At 39.8% G+C, this 19,692-nt stretch overlaps 1 protein-coding gene across 1 annotated transcript in view; it reads left to right on the forward strand.

Moving 5' to 3' along the window:
• htr7c (5-hydroxytryptamine (serotonin) receptor 7c) overlaps positions 1-3,247 on the forward strand; it is a 36,654-nt gene extending 33,407 nt beyond the window's left edge. The window contains exon 2 of the mRNA XM_015005987.2: positions 1,110-3,247. Within this exon, the coding sequence (XP_014861473.2) occupies positions 1,110-1,848 (739 nt within the window). The 3' untranslated portion in view covers positions 1,849-3,247. The remainder of the gene's footprint in view (positions 1-1,109) is intronic.
• Positions 3,248-19,692: the final 16,445 nt, after the last annotated feature.

Genomic DNA, 19,692 nt, shown 5'->3' on the forward strand with positions numbered 1-19,692 from the left:
CGCGAGCACAAATCCTTCCCTAAGCTGACTGAGCCGAGTTTGATTTTCTCTCTGGCGATAGCACTGCCGCTGTACTACGAAGGTGGAGGGCGGTTTGGGGAATTGCCTCTTGCTCTCTAAAGCCTTTCTTTATCTTTTGATTAACAATAGAGTAGAAACCAAAGAAAGCGCTTAAAGCCTGAAATGTACAACTTTTCATCAATGACACTTTCGCTGCTTTAGATGAATGCGGACATTGAGCCAAAATATGGTGTGAAGTAGACACACATTTTTTTTTCTTCCCGTTTTGTGAGAATAGTGGCTATTTTCTCTGTTCTTCACATATCCGCGCTTTTCACACCTATTTTTATTCCTCTGACACCCCTCAGCTGCTATTTGAATCCACTGTGCTGCCTGTTTGATTGATGGCTCCTTTTTGCTGCTGCTAAGCTCTAGGAGCCGGAGTAAAGCGGGGATAAGTCTCGAGGCTATGACAACGGTTATGACCTCTCAAAGAAATGCATTTAATATCACCATATACAGAAAGACCTTGTGTGTGTCTGGGTGCCCTGTCAGTGATAAAAGCCTTTCCACTTTTTAACATTTTGTTGCGTTTCAACCACAAACTTCAGTGTTTGTCTGACAGACTTTGGGGCCTTTCGCTTAGCAACACAGCTCAGCGTGAACGGAAAGTGTCTGCGAACAGAAACTTTCCCATTGGATGCTTGCTTGGACTTTGAGCCTTTTAGCTAATTACGTTACAATGTAAGGGTCAAAACTTCAATGTTGGTCAAAAACCAGCTTCTTCCATATATATGTCCAGAGTTCCCTGAGTGGCTACTTTAGACCTCTCCACTTCATCCTTGACCTGTCTGCCATCTTTGGTTGGTCTTCATGATGCTATTAATGGATATATGGTTTTCAAATAAAATGCCTTTCATTACAGATCTTGCCATTAGTCCCATTATAGTAAAAATATATCAAATGGTAAATCTTTTGCATTGCAACTAGAATGATAAACCTGCATCATGGTCATAGAGTTTAGAAGAAAAAGTCATTAATGTCTTGGCTGTTGCTGAAATCCCCCTGTTGAGATTAATCCTGATGTCTTTCTGCTTCCTTTCATACAGGTATCTCGGGATCACTCGGCCTCTCACCTACCCAGCTCGGCAGAACGGCCAGCTGATGGCTAAAATGATCCTGGGAGTGTGGCTGGTGTCGGCATCCATCACCCTGCCACCTTTCTGTGGCTGGGCCAAAAACGTCCACACGGCCGGTGTGTGCCTCATTAGCCAAGACTTTGGCTACACCATCTACTCCACAGCAGTAGCCTTTTACATCCCTATGCTGGTCATGCTCTTCATGTACTACAAGATTTTTCGGGCGGCTCGCAAGAGTGGCGCCAAGCACCGCTTCACGGACCTGTCCCGGCGGGAGCGCCTGGAGACAGTGGCCAACGAGGCGCTCCGCATGCAGGGCCTGAAGCCGCCCGGCGTGGCCGAGGAGTGCGCCACCTTGTCCCGCCTGCTGAACCGCGAGCGCAAGAACATCTCCATCTTCAAGCGGGAGCAGAAAGCGGCCACCACGCTCGGGGTGATCGTGGGCGTTTTTGCCGTGTGCTGGCTGCCGTTCTTCATCCTGACCACCGCCAGGCCGTTCATCTGCGGGGTGGAGTGCAGCTGCGTGCCCATCTGGCTGGAGCGCACGCTGCTGTGGCTGGGCTACGCCAACTCGCTGATGAACCCCTTCATCTACGCCTTCTTCAACCGAGACCTGCGCTCCACCTACCGTGACCTTCTCCGCTGCCGTTATCGCAACATCAACCGGCGGCTGTCTGCCGTGGGGGTTCATGAGGCTCTGAAGGTGTGAAAAGCCTGGACGGTTAACTTTGCGGTCCATTTTTTTTTTTTTTTGTAAACTGCACTTGTTGCCTATAAAGGGCATAGTGCACACAGCAGGCCTGTAGATAAGACACAGACTGGTAGAAAGAGAAAGTAACTGCTGGTCGCTCTTAAGCCCCTCCGCAAAGCCATGGAGACAGCAGGATTACTTCAGTTTGCAGATGACTCAGTCTTTCTATTTTAGGAGAAAAAAAAACATAGTGGATCCTTGATGAGCCACTTAAACTGAAGCAGCTTTTGTGCATATGCCTACAATTACATCCTAGCTCCTGATTTATGATGTGATGTTGGAGCAAGAGAAAGAAATGACATGTAAACAAAAACAATTACTCTAGGGCTTTCAGCTACAACAAAAACAAGAATCATCCAAACAGATTTCTGTACATGAACCGAAGTGATGTTTTGTAGAGACGAGTATTTTGTTTTTGTCTTTGAGGCCTCCTCAATTTCTCCGTTAGCACATGAGTGAACACCTTCAGCAAAGATTGCAGTAAGTAATATTCACACCCCTTTTGTTTCCCGTGGCAGCGTTTACATCGGACCGCTCATGGAGTTCCATAAAAGGTGCAGGAACCGAAAACAGTCGCTGAGACCAAGGAGACGAGAGAGGAGTGGTGTTATAAAGCGTCCTGTCTAATGATGGCATTGCTCTTTATTGTAAAAGAAGCAGACTGGTCTGTTGAGTGTCTGCATGAAACATTTGTCTCACGTGTCACCGTGCACATCAACCAAAACATGGACTTGAGGGGGAGGAAAAAAAAAAAAAAAAAGCAAGCGTGAAGAAGTGTTTTCATGGTTTTGGTCAAACACTGCGGCACACGCTTGAACTGAACGTGACCTCATTCATTTACCGTTTGTGTCCTGAACCTTAATATTGTGGGTTTTTCTCACTCTTGCCATCCCGCCTTGGTCGGTCTCATTCCACAGCAGCTCCTGACGTTTTCCACTCGAACAATTGGTCTGTTCCTGAGACTCTTTGTTTTTCCACCGGTCGGTTGCCAACAAATGTTTCCACTCCCCACGTGGAAATCAGGATGCGGTCACTTCCCTCCTGACTGCGCTCCTGTTTTAAACTCCGCTGTGACCTGTACAAAATCCTTGTCAAATGTCATCATCGAACAGTGTGTGCTTTCTCTACCTCAATTCTTTGGGAAATACTGTACATTTATTAGTTTTTTTTTTTTTTCCAAACATAGATGTACTGCTGTGTTAATTTTTTGACGGCTATTTTTTATTATGTAAATTATTCTGTCGAAAACCGCGTATGAGTGCTCAGTGTGATTGCTTTGTCGTTAGTTTTAGAAAACCTCCTAGAAAGCGACAGTGTATTTCACCACTTTGTAAATAAAGAAGCACTTCAAATGTAACTGTGTCCTAATGGGTAACATCACATGTACAGCTCTGAGAAGACTTCCTCCCCCGCATTTACATGTTTCCCCTCTTTGTCTCACTTACTAGATTCAGATCACTATACGTTTTTTTTATTTTATTTAAAGTTTAGACGAAGATAAACTCAGTAAATATAGACTGCAATTTTCAGTTCCTAATTTCATTTTCTGAAAGAAGAAGCTCTCCAAACCAGTCTGGACCCAAGTTAAAATCTTGATGAAACTAATCAAACCTAATTTCAGCAGAGGGTTGATCAGATTAGGGATTAGCCTGACAAATGAAGGAAACAAAGAAAACCTGTCTTACAACATGGAATAGGCCTAAAGACTTTAAAAAAAAGCAACCCATCATGCCATTAACTAAAGAAAGATAGTAGTAGATGAGTAATTGGCATAGAATGAGTTACAAAGAGATGTGTGTGATCTTGAGTCAAACTGACAGTCATTATCTAGAAGAACAGAAAAACTGCCGAATCGTTCCAGGAACGGCCATCAGTTCCTGGAACTGAACTGATGGCTGTTCAGTTTCAGGAACTGGAAATCAGTTTTGAGCTTACAATAATTACATTATTGAGTTTTGAGCACAAGCAGCATCTCAGTTGATAGTTTGGATTTTGAATAGGTCACTCTAAAACCTTGACATTTTTTTTTTAAACCCATCAGCGGCGGGCTTGACCTAACCCAAGCCATTGAGTTTAAAATCAAAAACTGATGGTCAGACATTTGTCTTCTTTGTTTTCTAGCACAGAGCAGGATTCATGGTTCCTTCAGTTGCAAAAAGTTGTCCACTAAAGTTTTGGGATTCATCAAGACATTATTTGTCAAATCTGCAGCAGGGCTTTTGGTCAGTAATGGTTTTGACCTTTGAACTCTTCAAAAGGATGCTCATTTTACACTGAGCCTACAGGCAATTTATTCCTGCAGGGCTTCAGTTGTTGCTTTGGATTTGTTTGGGACATCCTTGATGTGTTTAGAGTAAATTTGGTGGGCTGGGAAGATTTATCTCTCTTCTATGTTTTCTTCAGTTGTGGACGAGGATTTCGCTTTGGTTCACTGGAGACCCAAAGACTTAAAAATAGCTTGTTAGCTCTATTCAGGCTAACTTGACTAGTGAGATTTGACTACTCACATCTAATCCACATTATCACCAGATTGGTTGCTGTATATTTTCCCCCATTCATACCTGAAATCATAATTTGAAAACCATGTTTTGTTTTACTTACTTAACATATAAGTATGACAAAAAAACAAAACAGAAGAAAGCGCTAAGGGGGTAAATACTTTTCCACAGCTCCATACCCTCCCAGTTTTGCTTCCTCAGATTGAGATTTACTTTTTGATCTGAGGATGTTTCACTAATCTTTAAATATTCTGTCCTCACACAACACTTTCCAATCAAATGCCTCATGCGTGCAGATCATCATTTAAAATTTATTATCCTCCCTTCCAGCTTTGATTCGTCCTCCTTCTGAAATAAATCCAAACTCTGAGGCAGGCCAGAAGATTAAAAAAAAAAAATGTTTTCCGTGTTTATTGTGCCACTCACAAAGACTCTGGAGATGTGTTAAGGGACAGTGACCCAAAAAAAAAAAAAAAAAAAACCCTGGCTTTTATTCTCTGTTTGCTTGGAGCGAGATCTTTTATTCAGTCTGGGTTGACAGCGGTCTGTTCGCTGTCATGACTCAAACTGTTGGGAGACTCTGAGATGAGTTGGTGTCTGACATCTGACATGGTTTGTGCTGTGGTAAGGAACAATGGACGCTGGTAAATCACAGACTGGAATGTGCAGAAAGATTTTGAAGATTATTGCTATCTGAGTTGAGCAGCGCAATAATCTTTTAACTTGTTTTTTGGAGCTTTTTCTCTTTTGCTCTGCAACATTTCCTATGCCTAAAAATCTAACTTAGTGTAACGTGTATGCGAAGATCAGCCAGAACCCAAAACGCAGCCAAGACCAGAAATCAGATCAAAAGGTTTATTTACTAAATAAAGGGAAAAAAAGGGGGTTCCACAGGGGAGTGGTCACACTGGTGAGTGAGGAGGTGGAGGACCAGAGGGGTCGGGAAGCCAGCTTGGAGAGGGTAGGGTGAAAGGGCAGAGGGGGGCCACGGGGACTCAGGGAGGAACTAGATGACAGGGACAAAATCCACAAACCAGAGGCCAGTCGTTTACACAGTCCAGGGTCATGCACAGGGGTTTCTCAGGCAAAGTAATCCAATAGACGGCAATCAGGAGGCAGGGTCAGGAAACCAGAAGACTACTTGGAACATGGACTAGGCTTGAAAGCTGTGACAGTGGCAACAGACGATCTCGCACTGAGCTGGTGACAAGCAGCTGTTTAAATAGGCAGCAGCACAGAGCAGGTGAGGGTAATGAGTAATCAGCACACAGAAGGTGGAGCTGAAGGGATGAAATCATGACACTTAGTTGGGCTTTAGTTTCAGAATGACAGGAAATCTTCCAATTTTTCACATATGATGATACTTTGGATGTATTAGTTATAACATTTGCACTTGTAAAACTCTGAGTTGCAACTTTTGACCGACCGGAACGTCTTTTTATGCCTTTCCATCTTGTGCAGCAGTCGGCCGCCCTTGTTTGACCGCAGTCTAAGATGAATACATTTCTGAGGCTTGTCAGTACGAACAGCGGCAGGGGGTCTGGCCCGGAGAGCAACATTTGAAACAGACTTGCTACACTGGGTTTTTCACAAAGTCGAGATGGGTATTTTATTGATAATGCTAGGATGTCAGAATATATTTTATATCTGCAAAGTAAGCAAAATTCTCGTATTTTTCCACTAACTTTTAACTTTCAAAAAGGGGGGGAAGTGGAATTCACTGCAGATACATAGTGTCATCTGATTTATTTGAGTAGCTCTCTCTGAAGTCATGTTAAAATCAAGAATAACACCAAACCTGTAAAATATTTGAAGGTAAAAAAAAAACAAAACAAGAACGAACACAGGAGCGCAGGGTTCACACATGGAGGAACTGCACAAAATATTCAAATAATGTTAATACAACACAGTAGGGTATATCTATGACTTTTCTATGAAACACAAACATATGTTGATTTAAGTAAAAAGCATCAAATTTCACATAAAACTATCGTTTTCACCATTTCTTCTTTTGTCTGTAATGGACGACAAACTTCACGATGCTGCCATGTACTACCCCACCTTTCTGTTACTGTGAACATAGCAAAGAGGAAGCAGAAGCGAAGCAGATATTCATGATAAATCATGAAAGAAGTGTCAAATATAAGAAAAAAAAAAAAGATGTCGCAATTGTCTTGGTTTAGCAAACGTTTTACAGCGACTCTCAGGTATTTTACGGGACGGAACACGTTTGATGAAACATGGCGCTTGTGGTTCCAAACACATTATTTCAGATCGCTCTCGTTTCTGTGTCATATCTTTACCAGCCTCTCCCTTTTAAAACTTGTTGTAATATTTACACAGTAAAAAAGTGCATCATTAGCTTAATCATTATGTCTTTTCTTTGCCATAGAAAATTTTGTGGGATAGCTCCCAAAATCCAAAGCACTCAAATAAAGTGCGTTACACAAATAAATACTCAATTAACTCTCAGATTCTTCTCATTTTGAGCCTGGAAGCGTCATATGTGTGTTAATTTGGGGAATACTTACATAAAAATCTTTGGTAATCCCTACTGTAAACAGTTGGGAACATGACCCAAACTAGCTTGCTGACATTTCTGTGTTCACACACAAACACACAAAAAATAAAATAAAAAATAAAAAACATAGTAAGCAGTCCAAGTGAAGCTTGTGAATTGCCCAAACATGTTGTATGTCTCAGCAGGTGTTACTCTTGGGGATGAGAACCAGTGTGCCTGGAAGCAGACGGCACTCTCTCTCAGCGAGTGTGACTCTCTGCCTGATGTGTCTCATCAGTATCAGTGAATAGGATAAGAGGGCAAAATGTTTACGTGTGAGGAAGCAGCTATAATTCATCAAAGGGAACGAAGAGGGTAGTAGCAGATGAGTCTTTCACATTAGCTGCCCACGGGCTCCGTCGCCAGTTCTGACAGGCTGCGGGGGATGACGAGGTAATGGACACTTTTGCCTTGCTATTTTTGATCTAGCCCAGTAATTAAGTGGGGATGCTTTGATTAGGCATGGGCAAACAGAACCAAGAACTGCAATTTTGTGTCCCTCACACCCCAAACACTCAGAGATTACGAACAGCCTTTGTGAGGAAGCGGATTTGGCAATTACACTCTGATGACCAGCTAATTATAGCTGATAACGCAGAGCATCTTCATGCACAGAACTGATAGGTTTTACAAAGCCGGAGTCGTCCACACCAGTCATCTATGCTTTTTTTTTATTTTACTTTTTTTTTTATTAAAGATGTAATGTAATAAAAATAAAACAGAAAAACTATATTTTAATTAGCAGATTTTTTAATATGTACAAAATTATTAATATGTGATATTTATATAATTTTGCATTCTGATTTAGAATATAACACAGTTTTATTGCTTTTCTTACATAAACTTAGAAAATATGCAACATGACATTCAGCCATTCTGTTTAATATATATTTCATACAATTTACCTTAGCAATAATGACGTTTAATCCACAAACTTCATTATCCAAAAAAAAAAAAATGGAATATTGAAGCAATCTCCATCATAAAGAAATGATTTTACAGTGTAATCTGTGAACAGATATGCAATTTGAGCAGACCGATTAACCTAATATTTTTTATTCAGACAACAAAAACGTCTTTTTTATAGGAACTCAAAAGTCTATACTTGTGTATAGCTATATATCTCAGATGTGAAATTTAAATATGGTTAATATAAAAACCCTTGTGTTAACTATTGAATGGAAAAATATTTTTCCTATCCAAGTTACAGACTCAGTTATCCTGGAAAATGATTGTGTGTTGGAAAAGGCAATTTGAGAAATATTTTATTATTTTATTTCTATAATGCTACATTCTTTTATATTGTATGTAGTTGATAAAAAATTTTTTATTTGCCTAAAATCTTTGTCTTTTATTTCATCACAGTCAAAATCAACTAAACGAAGTTGAAACATCAAATTTTTTATTAAAAAACAAAAGTATTGTATCAGTACTGGTATTGGCGATATTATCGGATCAACACCAGTTTTCTTCCACTTCTATGCAGATGATGGAAGTGAGATTGCTCCAAACACTTTGAAAGTGCAAAAAGCTAACGGGAAAACTCAGACATTGCTGTTTTCTCCGAGAAGTTATGTTATTTTATTTGTGTCGTCATTAAAAATAATCTGATGTTTATTCTGGAATGAATGGAGACACTCTCAAGCAGTGACTGTCTATCAACTCAAACTAAACAAAAACAGTTTTATGTTTCAGCAGCGTAGCAGAACTCATGATCTCATGGTAATTACAAGTCCACCAAGCCGTTTTCATCTCGCACCATTCAATATCTTAGGTGCACTTCAACAAAAGATCCACTTACGTAGCTTCACTGTGGAATATTAGGACTTTTATTTAAGGATAACACTCAAATCGAGCCTCTGCATTTACAATAAAAAGGGCTCATTCACTAAATGGCAACAATTTGCAACCATGCTGAATTTGTTGAGGCCAGTAGTGACTTAAATCAGATTTGTGTGCTGGTGTGGGCATGTGTACCCAGCAGTCTTATCCTCAAATGTAATTGTGCTGTGACTGTAGCCATGCTCCCCACTTTCAAGCCAAGTGGAAGCTATAAATACACCAGTAAACATGTCAATTATATGATAATCCGATTTATGTTGGGTGTCCTGAAAAATCAACTTCCTCCCACGGTCACCACCATCGGCCAATCACGGCGACTCCAGTCTGCTGGAAGTCTGCACCATTTCCTGTGGGAATGGGCCCCGAAGAGAGGAGAACGCGCAAGGAACTTATCCGCTCTGTGTCAAAAGCGACAGCCAAAATAGTTCATTTCTCCTCGTATTATCTAGAGGCAGTGTTAAGTAATCACGTTGTCGTGTCGCTGGAAGAAGAAGAAGAAGGAAAAAAAATGCTTTTTAGGATTTCCAGCATCAGAGGAATAGAGGGCACCCACCCCTGTGCACTTCAAAGCCTTCTCTCCGCATGCTCTGTGTGGATTTTGCTGTCACGTATTTTGTGTATTAGCTACTGGAGGCTCTGAAGTCTCCGAGTGTTGGCTCCTCGTCCTCTTTTGCACACATGTTCAGAATGTAGGCTGCCAAGAAGTCCTCCTACGCAGCGTTTATCAACTGAATCTGTCCGTTATTTGGCATTTTATCAGTGTTTCCCTGTGTGCGCGCCCGTGTGTGTGTGTGTGTGTGTGTGTGTATGGATGGAAATGCTGTCATACACATCCACAATCGTGGTGTCACTTCCGTGTCATCACACTGTGACACTTTGCTTGGAATGTGCAGGGTTTTGAGAGACAGCATCACATCTTAGCTGTCATTTTTAATGTTTGAATTCAGTGTCGTCGTGACGGCCTCTGCTCAAGTTTTTTCAGGTGGTAAAATCAAGTTAACTTATTTTTGCTCCCTTTCCCTCAAAAAAACAACAACCCCAAAACAGTGCTTTTCATTATATTCTAAGGAAGGCTATAACTGAAGCCAGTCTGCCATGTTAGGATTTAGTTGATTGCCAGTTCAGAATGCATTATGTAGCCCTTTAATTGACGTAGATGGAGATCCTCCAGCCAGTCAACATCCTGTTTGAGTCAGCAGCCTTCCCCAACCAAAAGCTCCCAAAACAAACTCATTGGTCTTCCTTTCCTGTTGTGGTTTCCACATCTTCTTTGAGCCTTTCAGAACTATTGCCATGCTTGGGTAAACGGCAGTCCTTCTGGAAACCTGGTATCTCTCCAACGTTTAAGAAATCATCATAGACAACCAAGCTTCAATGGTGTTTTTTATTCAGCATAGCAGCTTCCGGTGCTGTCATCCACCAATCAGGCCACTGGTTGCTTCCTCTAGGAACCAGTGACAAAACTTCCTCCATCTGCAGTGGAGGCTGTGAAAATCGTCCAATCTGATTGGACGTCTCCAAACTAACACAGAACATTAAAGGAACTTCTGAGTGGGGGAACTGGCATATTTCCAGTATGTCCAACAGACTACATCCCTCACCGGATCTTACTCAGAACCAGATTGTGATAAGTTGACAGCTCTACTGATGCCAGAAGTCTCTTCCCATGAGAGTCCAAGACATGTAGCTGCAGGCCTGATATTAAGACTCCAGAATCTGTCATCTACCAGGGCAACTTTGACCCAAGTTGACCTTCTACCAAATATTTATGAATCACCTGAACATGATTCATAAATATGAATATGAACATGGTGTATGGATAGACCATGCTTAGCACTGAGGTCCACCAACAAAACACCACTTGTTCACATTTGGTGGGCTATTCATCCCAATAACACCCCTCATGGGAACTCCATCATTGCTCAGTTGGACCATAAAGTCCCTCAGTAGCTCAATGGAAGTTACTGGATGCAGGGTAATCTGATTGCTTGTACATATTTACATGAAAACAAAATGTATTATTTTTTTTTACCTTTTCTGTATATTTACATTTAAATGTCTTTACTGAAAGCAAAGCCAAACCAAACTCAAATCCCTTGTTTGTGTGCACAAACTTGACAAATGAAGCTGGTTCTGAACATATGCTTTACACGGGAACTTTACACGAAACCCCTGAATTTTAAAAACATCTGCAAGTCGTAAAAAGCGAAAAAAGCAGTCAATTCAGTTTAGACAAACATCAGAAAGCGGCACAAAGTAAATCCGTTTAACTACTAACAAACCGATAACGTGTGCTGATTTTTGATTTATTTTTTTCTTCCCCAGCCTGCGTCAAACCTGCTCAGCAGCCATTAGTTATTCATAATTTTTCTTGTACACAGTCATCAGGGCCAGTCAGCTGCTTGTTATCTGCACAACTGCCTTGATTGCATTCTCTCTGCCTTTTGAGAGGAGTGAAAGAAAACAGCAGTCGGCTGAGATTGTGGATAATAGGCTGCCCTCTGCCCCCAGCTGTTGTGATATGCCGCATGATCTGAAATGACACGTAAACAGCTTGACCTATAAAAAAGAACAAAAATAACATTAATTCTTTGCCAGTAATTGTGTGCCACAGATCGTCTTTTATGTGATGCGATTGTCTTGTTGAAGTAGACATTTTATGCAAGATAAAGCCCAAAGCACTCGTTTTGTTAAAGCCATCACAAGCCACAGTGGTAAAATAAAGGAACAAAGGAATATGTGCATCTATTCTGCTCTAAAGTTGTGTAAAATAAAACATAGCAGCCTTAGTGGTCGTCTGACGTGATCATTTAGTGTACCGTTCTCACAGTACCAAAAGTATTTTGACTCCATGGGTGTAATGTGACAATAGAGAATAATAGCAGTCATTTGGCAATTTGACTGGAGCTCCTACATCTCGTCTTAAAGTGAACTGTGCAGGAATAGAAAAAATAAAGAACATAAAACAAATCTATGAAGACTTTCAAACCATCTCAAAGCCATAATTGTCAATAAAATCTTTTTTTTTTTTAAATTTTGATCAAGTAATTAAAAATATAAATTCTTCGACGTTTTTAATTGTAAGATAAAATCTAAAATGCAGCACCCTGGAAAGAAACAACCTCTCCTTTTTGTAATGATTTTCTCAATTGCCACATTAAAAATAAAAGAACATTTAGAATCATATCCTGAATCTTGATTTTCTCTTTTTTCTTTGCTTGTAAACAACTAGATGAATTTCATTGTGGAAGCTATTTCTAAAACAAAGATTGTGCCTGAGAAACAGAAAAATACACGTCTGAGCAAAAGGACGGCCTTAAAGTCCAGCTGTGGCAACTAAGCAGAAGATCATTTAGTCTAATTGTTTTCAGTAACTTTTAGCTGGGTTTCAGCAAAAATAATTTCTTGTTAAAATCTGTAGGATGTTAAGTTATTTTTGTGGCAAGTTATTGAATAATAGTAGTGAGATTGAAATGTCCTTAAATTAGATTCCTGTTTGACAATATGTCACATGACTAAGATCTTACATCTTTACCTACTTTTTTTGCATTGTGAACTTGATGAAGACTTTTCTCAAATGCACATTTCTTAGCAGATTTGTTTAATCAGTGTGCATTATTTTACGCTCTGGTTCCTGCATATGCTTAGTTAAAACCATTTGCATACACTACCTAAAGAAAACAACAAATGTTGATGTCTGGCCTTAGCAAGCTTCCGTAATGTTAATTTAAACTGTCAAAGTAACGCCTCAGCCATGCTGTTTTCTTGTGTGAAATGCAAATTTCAAACAAATTAGGAAGAGATCTGTGGGCCTCCACGAGTCTTTATGAGCCTTGAATGCAATTTCCAAAAGTCTTAAAGTGCCACGTTCATCCGTTGAAGCAATTGTGTGCAAGTATAAACACCCATGAACGAAAATAAAAGCAAAAGACCTTGTGTAGCTGCTGGATAAAGCTGGTGAGAGAGTGTCATTATTCACATAGAAATGAGTCCCCGACTGACATGAACCAAAAAGCCACTTAAAGAGCAATAAGCCATCACTCCAAAAGCAATATAAAAACAGATTTTGGTTTCATTGTACTCTCAGGGACAAAGATCTTAATTTTTGGAGACTGCTTGTGCAGTCTGGTGCAAGTTAGGGCTTAAGGAAAACAAAATCAGTGTTTTTTTTTTGTTTTTTTAGCACATTCTGACCTATGTCAGAGTGACAAAAACAGGGTTATGCGGTTTCCTTAAACATTAGATTTCAACTGTATATTTTTTTTAATGATGATTAAACATGGCATTTGTATAAAAGCAAATGCAAAGAAACCAACTCTAATGAAATATGGTGACGGCAAACCTCTCAATTGGTATGAGGATTTCGATTAATCTTTATTCAGTCACTAAGTGGGATAAAAGTCGCCTTGTGTGAGGGCGTGCGGCAGAAGCGCGAGAGCTGAGTGAAGTCATGAAGTGTGGGTGAGGTGGTAACTAAACTGCACAGCTTGCCTTTGTCAGTTTGTTAGGACTCTGGCGGTGCAGCGAGATGCCAAATGAAGACTGACAGCAGTTGGTCTGAGAGCACGGAAATTCAAGCACACTCAGGTGTTCCTGCGCTGTCCGAACCGGTTACAGCAGGCGTCAACCACCTGCCTCTTGTCACCACACATTGCCGCTGAGCTGCGAGGTCGAGCCAACGCAAGGATTTCTCCTTGTCGACACCTTGTCCTTGTCTTAAATCGCCGCTCCGCTCAACAATGCGGGTTTTCGCAGCGGACGACTTGCTCAGATTCGCTGTCAATGGTGGGTAGCAGGAATAAGACCACACAAACAGGAAGACATGTTTGATCATTTTTACCACTGTGGCTTGTGAGAGCTAACTTCTTTTTCATGTCAACTACAAAAGGAGAAAGTGAAAGAAAGAAAACGGGCAAAAGGCGCAAGAATCCAAAAATGAAATGGAAAATGTCAATATTCAGTTTGAGTTCAAAGAGTGAAAATTTACGTAACGATTTGAGGAACGGGTTACAGAGCCAAGAGGCCTTCTTCCTGTGAGACTGGACTTTTACTCCAGCGGTGCATGAATGCTTGTGACAAAAATTGCCAAAAAAAAAAAAAAAAACTAAACTAAAATTACGGCAGCGTTTAAGCAAACTTTGTCAATTCTGCTCCTGTTCTGACAAGGAAGCTTTGATCCACATGGGTGTGCATTAGCATATTTTCTCCCATCAACTGTGTAATTAGAATATTCTTCTTTACATGAGCAAGTCTCGGAGCGAGTTTTTGTCTCACTTTTGAAACAAATTGCTTCAAGGTTTAATAGTACTAATGAAATCTCATTCAAATTCAAAAACTCTCCCTGCTGTTAGTTTTCTCAAAATATGTTTGACTGCTAAAAGTCACTTCAAGTTAATGTTACGTCTTGCCACCTTAATGGCCTAAGTCATTTTTAGCCAAAAATTATTATTATTATTTTTTGCCTAAACATCTTTTGTAAAGAAAGAGGTGGTGACTTTTTTTGTTGTTACTATTTGCAAAAAAATTACTTATAGGCCATTAATTTAAGAAGATGACGGCATAGAAGATGGAAGAAATCAAAATATTGTCATGCCATTATATTCCAGATGCTGTTAAATGCAGTCCTTCATTTGGCTCAGACACTGAGAAAAAACAAATAAGTGGTGCTGTTATTTATTGTGTTTATAGACGTAGTTCAAGGGTTTGAAGTAGTACAAGAAATAATCCATGATATGTTGTTTGGCAAAACCAAACATTTTCTTACCCCTCAAACTATATGATTTCAAAAAATATCTGTTCTGATAAATCCTGAAACAAAACAGAGAAATATTTTAGCAAACGAGAAGTCCTTATAAGAACTCAACCTGCTATATATATATATATATATATACATATATATGCCATCATAAATCCATTCAGCATGTACCTGTATTTTGTAGGAAAACAATTTATTTTCTGTTACCAACATACCAACAACAGACATTTGCGGAGTCCCAGATGACACTTAACAAAACAAAAACAAAACAAAAAAACATGTTCTTTTATTTTTGTTTCATCGGCATTGAAAATCAATGGAAAGGCCATTTCATAATGTCAACATTTTTAGGTTTTCTTGCTCTTGATGAGATTTACACTTTCGAACTGGAGTCCCTGACATTAGGGGCCGGAGCAGGCTGTGTGTGGGGCCCGGTGGCTGGAGACCACTGTCTTGAAAAGAACCTTCTGTTTATCAAATTAGCGTTTGGCTCCCGTGCGGTAAATTCAGAGAACGTCATCAGTCTTATTATTAGCCTGATTTGTCTTCAACGACAAACAGAAGGCTAAACAGGTGGCGTCATCACCATGAAGCTGGAAGCTAGTTACCGCATGTCAACGCAACAAAATATTACAGAGCGCTACTCTACTATTCCCTGTGCCTGATCAGATGTGCTGCTTAACACATTCCTTTCTCTGCGTTGACATTTCACCACGTAGTCCTGCTCCCAGCTTTGCTACCGAGTGATGAAACGCCGTCTTTGTGACGTTTCTAAAGCGTTCATGACCTTTTCGTGGGCAGCGGCGTTCTGCAGAGGCTGATGCGTGCGACCCGCGTCACCTTCGCGCTGGTTACCGCTCCCTTCGTGAGGTTCCGGTGCTCCCAGACACTGGAGCTCAGCTGGTCTGCGCTTCGTATTGATCCGAAAGCACGAAGGAGCGGATACGATCAGGAAAAACGAGCTGGAATTTTCCAGAACACACTACGCCCGCTGATGGAAAATTAAAAGTCCATATATGCCTCCAAAACACATCAGTAGCAATATTGTTCATCTTTTGTAAGATCTCGCACAAGCCTGTTGACTCACATAAGCTGACAAAAATAACCCACCACCTCCTCGTTTAAGTGCATCACGCAATCTGCGAGGTGACAGGTGCAGGGAGTCTTGTCTTTCTCAAAATCAATAGAACGGCAGCTTATTATCAGTAATACAGGGTGAGCCGGTTTCTGTTCTCACCATGAAGGCTTTTATCCCCGCGGTTCTTTAAAAGGAAAAAAAAGAGCATAATTTATAATAAAAATCCACTAAAGTAAGTCGGGAGACGCACGTAAATGTCTGTGCACTTAAGGCTCATATCAGAATTCATAAGACTCGCAAGTTCCATTTTCTGCTTTGCATGAAGCGCTTTACTTACACACAGTTTTTGTTTCATTAAGGTGTCATGTGGAAGGTGGACTCTGAGTTTTGGTGAAATCAAAAGGTTAAACTGAGCCTGAGCGTCGCGGCGCAGCGACAACATCCGCTTTTCACTCAAAAGCCAGTCGATAAAACCTCACCAAACAACAGGGGCTTCATTTCCAAAATAACACGGCATTTTCCTGTTTTATTTATTTATTTTTTATTTCTTTTTTAAATGATGGAGTGTGAGATGTTATTAGGTTAAAAGGAAACACATGCAGTTCAACGGTTTTACAGTCGGGCATTTTCATGATGTTAAAAACTCACCAACAAGTCTTTGGCTATTCTAAAGGATTAAATCCCAAAATAAAGACATCTGAAATGATTTCTCTAACTTATTTTTGATTAGACCTAATTCTAATCTGATGTGTGACACGTTTTATAGATGTAACCCAGTTAGCCGAATGCCTAGAAACTCTGGCGACCGATGGCGAATGAGTTGCAAATACAGAAGTAATCAAGAGGTGATTTTCGCAAGTTATAGAGGAACGAACGATCGCCTGTGTTTACCTCGTCACTGAGCTTTAGTGTATAATAAACGGCTACATTACTACGTTAGTTGTATTGTTGCTGTCTCTTGGTCAGGACTCCCTTGGAAAAGAGGTTTGTAATCTCAATAGTGTTTTATCCTGGTAAAATAAAGGTTAAATAAAAATAGTGATAAAAAAAAAATAGTCCAGATGAGTGTTTCTCTTTGCAGCGCATGTGAAACTTTGGCAGGTTTTTATGGGTCCAACCTTCATACTCACCTCTGCGGCTTAATTTACAAATGGGTTTTCCAAACAGAAAATGACCTTTCTTTCTTTTTATTTATGTTTCCATTTTAATGTTATCAGCCTGGGTCATATCTGTGGGGCTGTGTGGATGTTTTTCCTCTCTCTCTCTCTCCTTTGCAGGGTGTGTGTGACAGGTGAGGTCGGCGTTGCTGGAACTCATCGAGGCTCCTGTGGAGGAGCTTAAAGATCGTCGCTTTTCCCCGAGGCAGACGCCAGATCGTTTCGCTCACATGAGCGATAATCAGACTCCTCTTGCTCCTTGTTTGTCTTTATATCTGCCTGTGTTCAGACGGTTACCTGGTGTTGTCGTTTTCTCTGACTGAAAATCAATCATCCTCACACCGATGCACAATTCCTGGTCTTCAGCAGTTCATTCCCACTCATTCATTCATTTTCCTGCCATAGCTTCTTGCTCTAATAACATTCCCCTTGAATTTCCTTGCTGCCCTTGTGGGACAAACGGCTCAGTTAGCAGCTTCCCACTGATCTGTCACCTGCCTGTCCACTCTTCAAAACCATTTATAGAGGAGATGAACCAGAAAAAAAAGATCAGTGCCCGTCTTCACAAAGAATCCAAAGACTGAAAGTAGCACTTTAGGCCTTGAGAGAGTTCCTAACATGACAAACAAACACTTTTATTAGTCTCATTGTTGTTTTGTATATTTGTAACCTGTCAAGTGACTTCAGATGCAAATTAGCTTATGCTATTGTACAATATATCAAATAGTGACATTTATACCTGAGCTATTAGGTCACTTTTTCAATAGGGTTTATTATTTTCTCCTTACAATGGATAGGAGGCACTTCTTCTTTGTCCTGTTTGGTTTTTGAGTCCTACTTCCACATTTTATGTTGTCTGTTTTGCCAAATCACACAACTACACAAATACAAGCAGGCAATCACAACTGACAACTGAGCATCCGCATTAATATGAAATAGATGATGTAGCAAATTCACTGCAGATTGACTGAAATATATGGAATTTGAAGCAAAACGTCTGAAAACGGAGCAATGTCTGTCTTCGCCCTGCAGCCACAGCCACAGCCTCCGGTGAAAAGTTTTTGTGCTTTAAAGCCAGTTATCTCTTTCTGACACAGTAGTATGTTGATTAAGTACATAGGGTCAGAGATGGAGTTTCCCAACAAAAAAGTGACTTCTTCCTGTTTTGAGAGTTTTAATGATGTCAGCATATAACTACACAGCATCATTGGGCATCCAACATGGATGAGTCATATAGAGCTTGGTGCAATTTGGCCTGTGCATGTGAACGTTGCAGTGTTTCGAGTGCCAAGTTTTCTCAAAGATTCAACATTTTTTATAACTTTTAATCCCCCATCGCTCAACTGCATACTGACCTAAGATGAAGCCAATAGCTGTTAACGTTTGAGTCGAGTAAATGTGAAAAATGGGAGAAAAAAAAAATTGATCTATGATTCACAATGTCCCCCTTATAGTGAGTTCTTGAATATATTTAGGCCACCAAATGTACTTTTTTGTTGGACGTAAGAGAAATTCTTTCAATTACAATAGACCGTTTATGGATTGTGAATCCATAAATGGTCAGATTTAAATGTTGCACATTTAAATCTGGGATTGAAAACATGTTTTTAGATATGCATCAAGCAGTAGGTAATGGTTGTTGAATACATTTCAGCCATTTTCTAGATGTTTGTTAATGTTTATGTTTTGTTCAACGTGTTTCAAGATGGCTCTGTTAATTGTAGGATGTAGCAGGCTATAAAAGCCTGCCTGTTAAAACTATTGCTGCTAAAACCTTTGGTGACCTGCTGAACATGGTTCTGTTTGTGTCCCTGTTTTGATGCTGGTAAATAAATAACCACTGGACCTTATCTCTGCCTGAAGCCTCAAGCTTTATCAAAGACTCAGGGCCATTCTTACATTAACTTTATCTCATATTTAATTTTTTTTTTTCCAGAGATCTGAAACATTTTAGTATGAGAGAGAAAAAAAATTAAAAGAACTTATTTCATTTTTTCCAGCCTCTGGACCAATATATTGGTAACAGTTTTTAGAAATGCCAGTTGCTACAGATATTATTCTATGCTGTCTTTAAAATATGTACTTTTTATTCCAACTTATAAAAAATGAATTTGTGGATGAAAGCTAAAAAAAAAAGTGAGAGATGAAGAGAAGAAAAATAATCAGTCTTCTGTAACATATTTTTTAATTTACTGTAGAACTCACTGGTAAGCATAATTAAGTCTTTGCCTCAGACTGAATAACCTTAATTAGGTCATCTGCAAAACAGAGTTTGTTCAGTGCATGCTGATTACACTGCTAATGGTTTTTTTTGTGTGTGTTTTTTCTTTTTTTGCTTTTTAGAATAAATAAAGAGACACAATTTCAGAATCTAACCATTTTGAGGGCAACATTGCACAGCTGCACCATGAAGGCTAATAGAGCGCTCCCTATTTAACAAACATGCAGGGAAAACCTCTCTCTTGCTAGATATTATAATTATGTACCATTCTGTGTCTCCCTTATTTTGTTATTCTTCAAAAAAAGCTAAAACATTTTATACTTTTGTGACATAAAATATTACAAAAGTATTAAATCTGCTTTGTATTCCCTCCTTCACATTTCATTCAGGAAGTCCTTCATCCCCACAGCCATAAAGCTAAACAGTGACCGCTAGCATTTTGTAAATATACTAATTCTGAGCTAAATTGACATTTTCATTTCTATTCTATTGTTATTATAACTTGCAGAATAGGTAAAATAGGTGTGTGATGGGATTTTCCCCATCCGTTTCGTATGATATCCAGAGTGAAAGCTGCACCTGACTGAGTCAGATGGGGTCAAGGTTAAAGGTTTGAACAAAACTGAGCGATATCCATCTGGATTTATTTAGGATGGAGTCATTTCCATTTGTGACCCTGCTGGCAGGAGTA

Source organism: Poecilia mexicana, unplaced genomic scaffold, assembly GCF_051168715.1.
Source record: "Poecilia mexicana isolate PSO_F unplaced genomic scaffold, ASM5116871v1 scaffold_9, whole genome shotgun sequence".
Taxonomy (NCBI): Eukaryota; Metazoa; Chordata; class Actinopteri; order Cyprinodontiformes; family Poeciliidae; genus Poecilia; species Poecilia mexicana.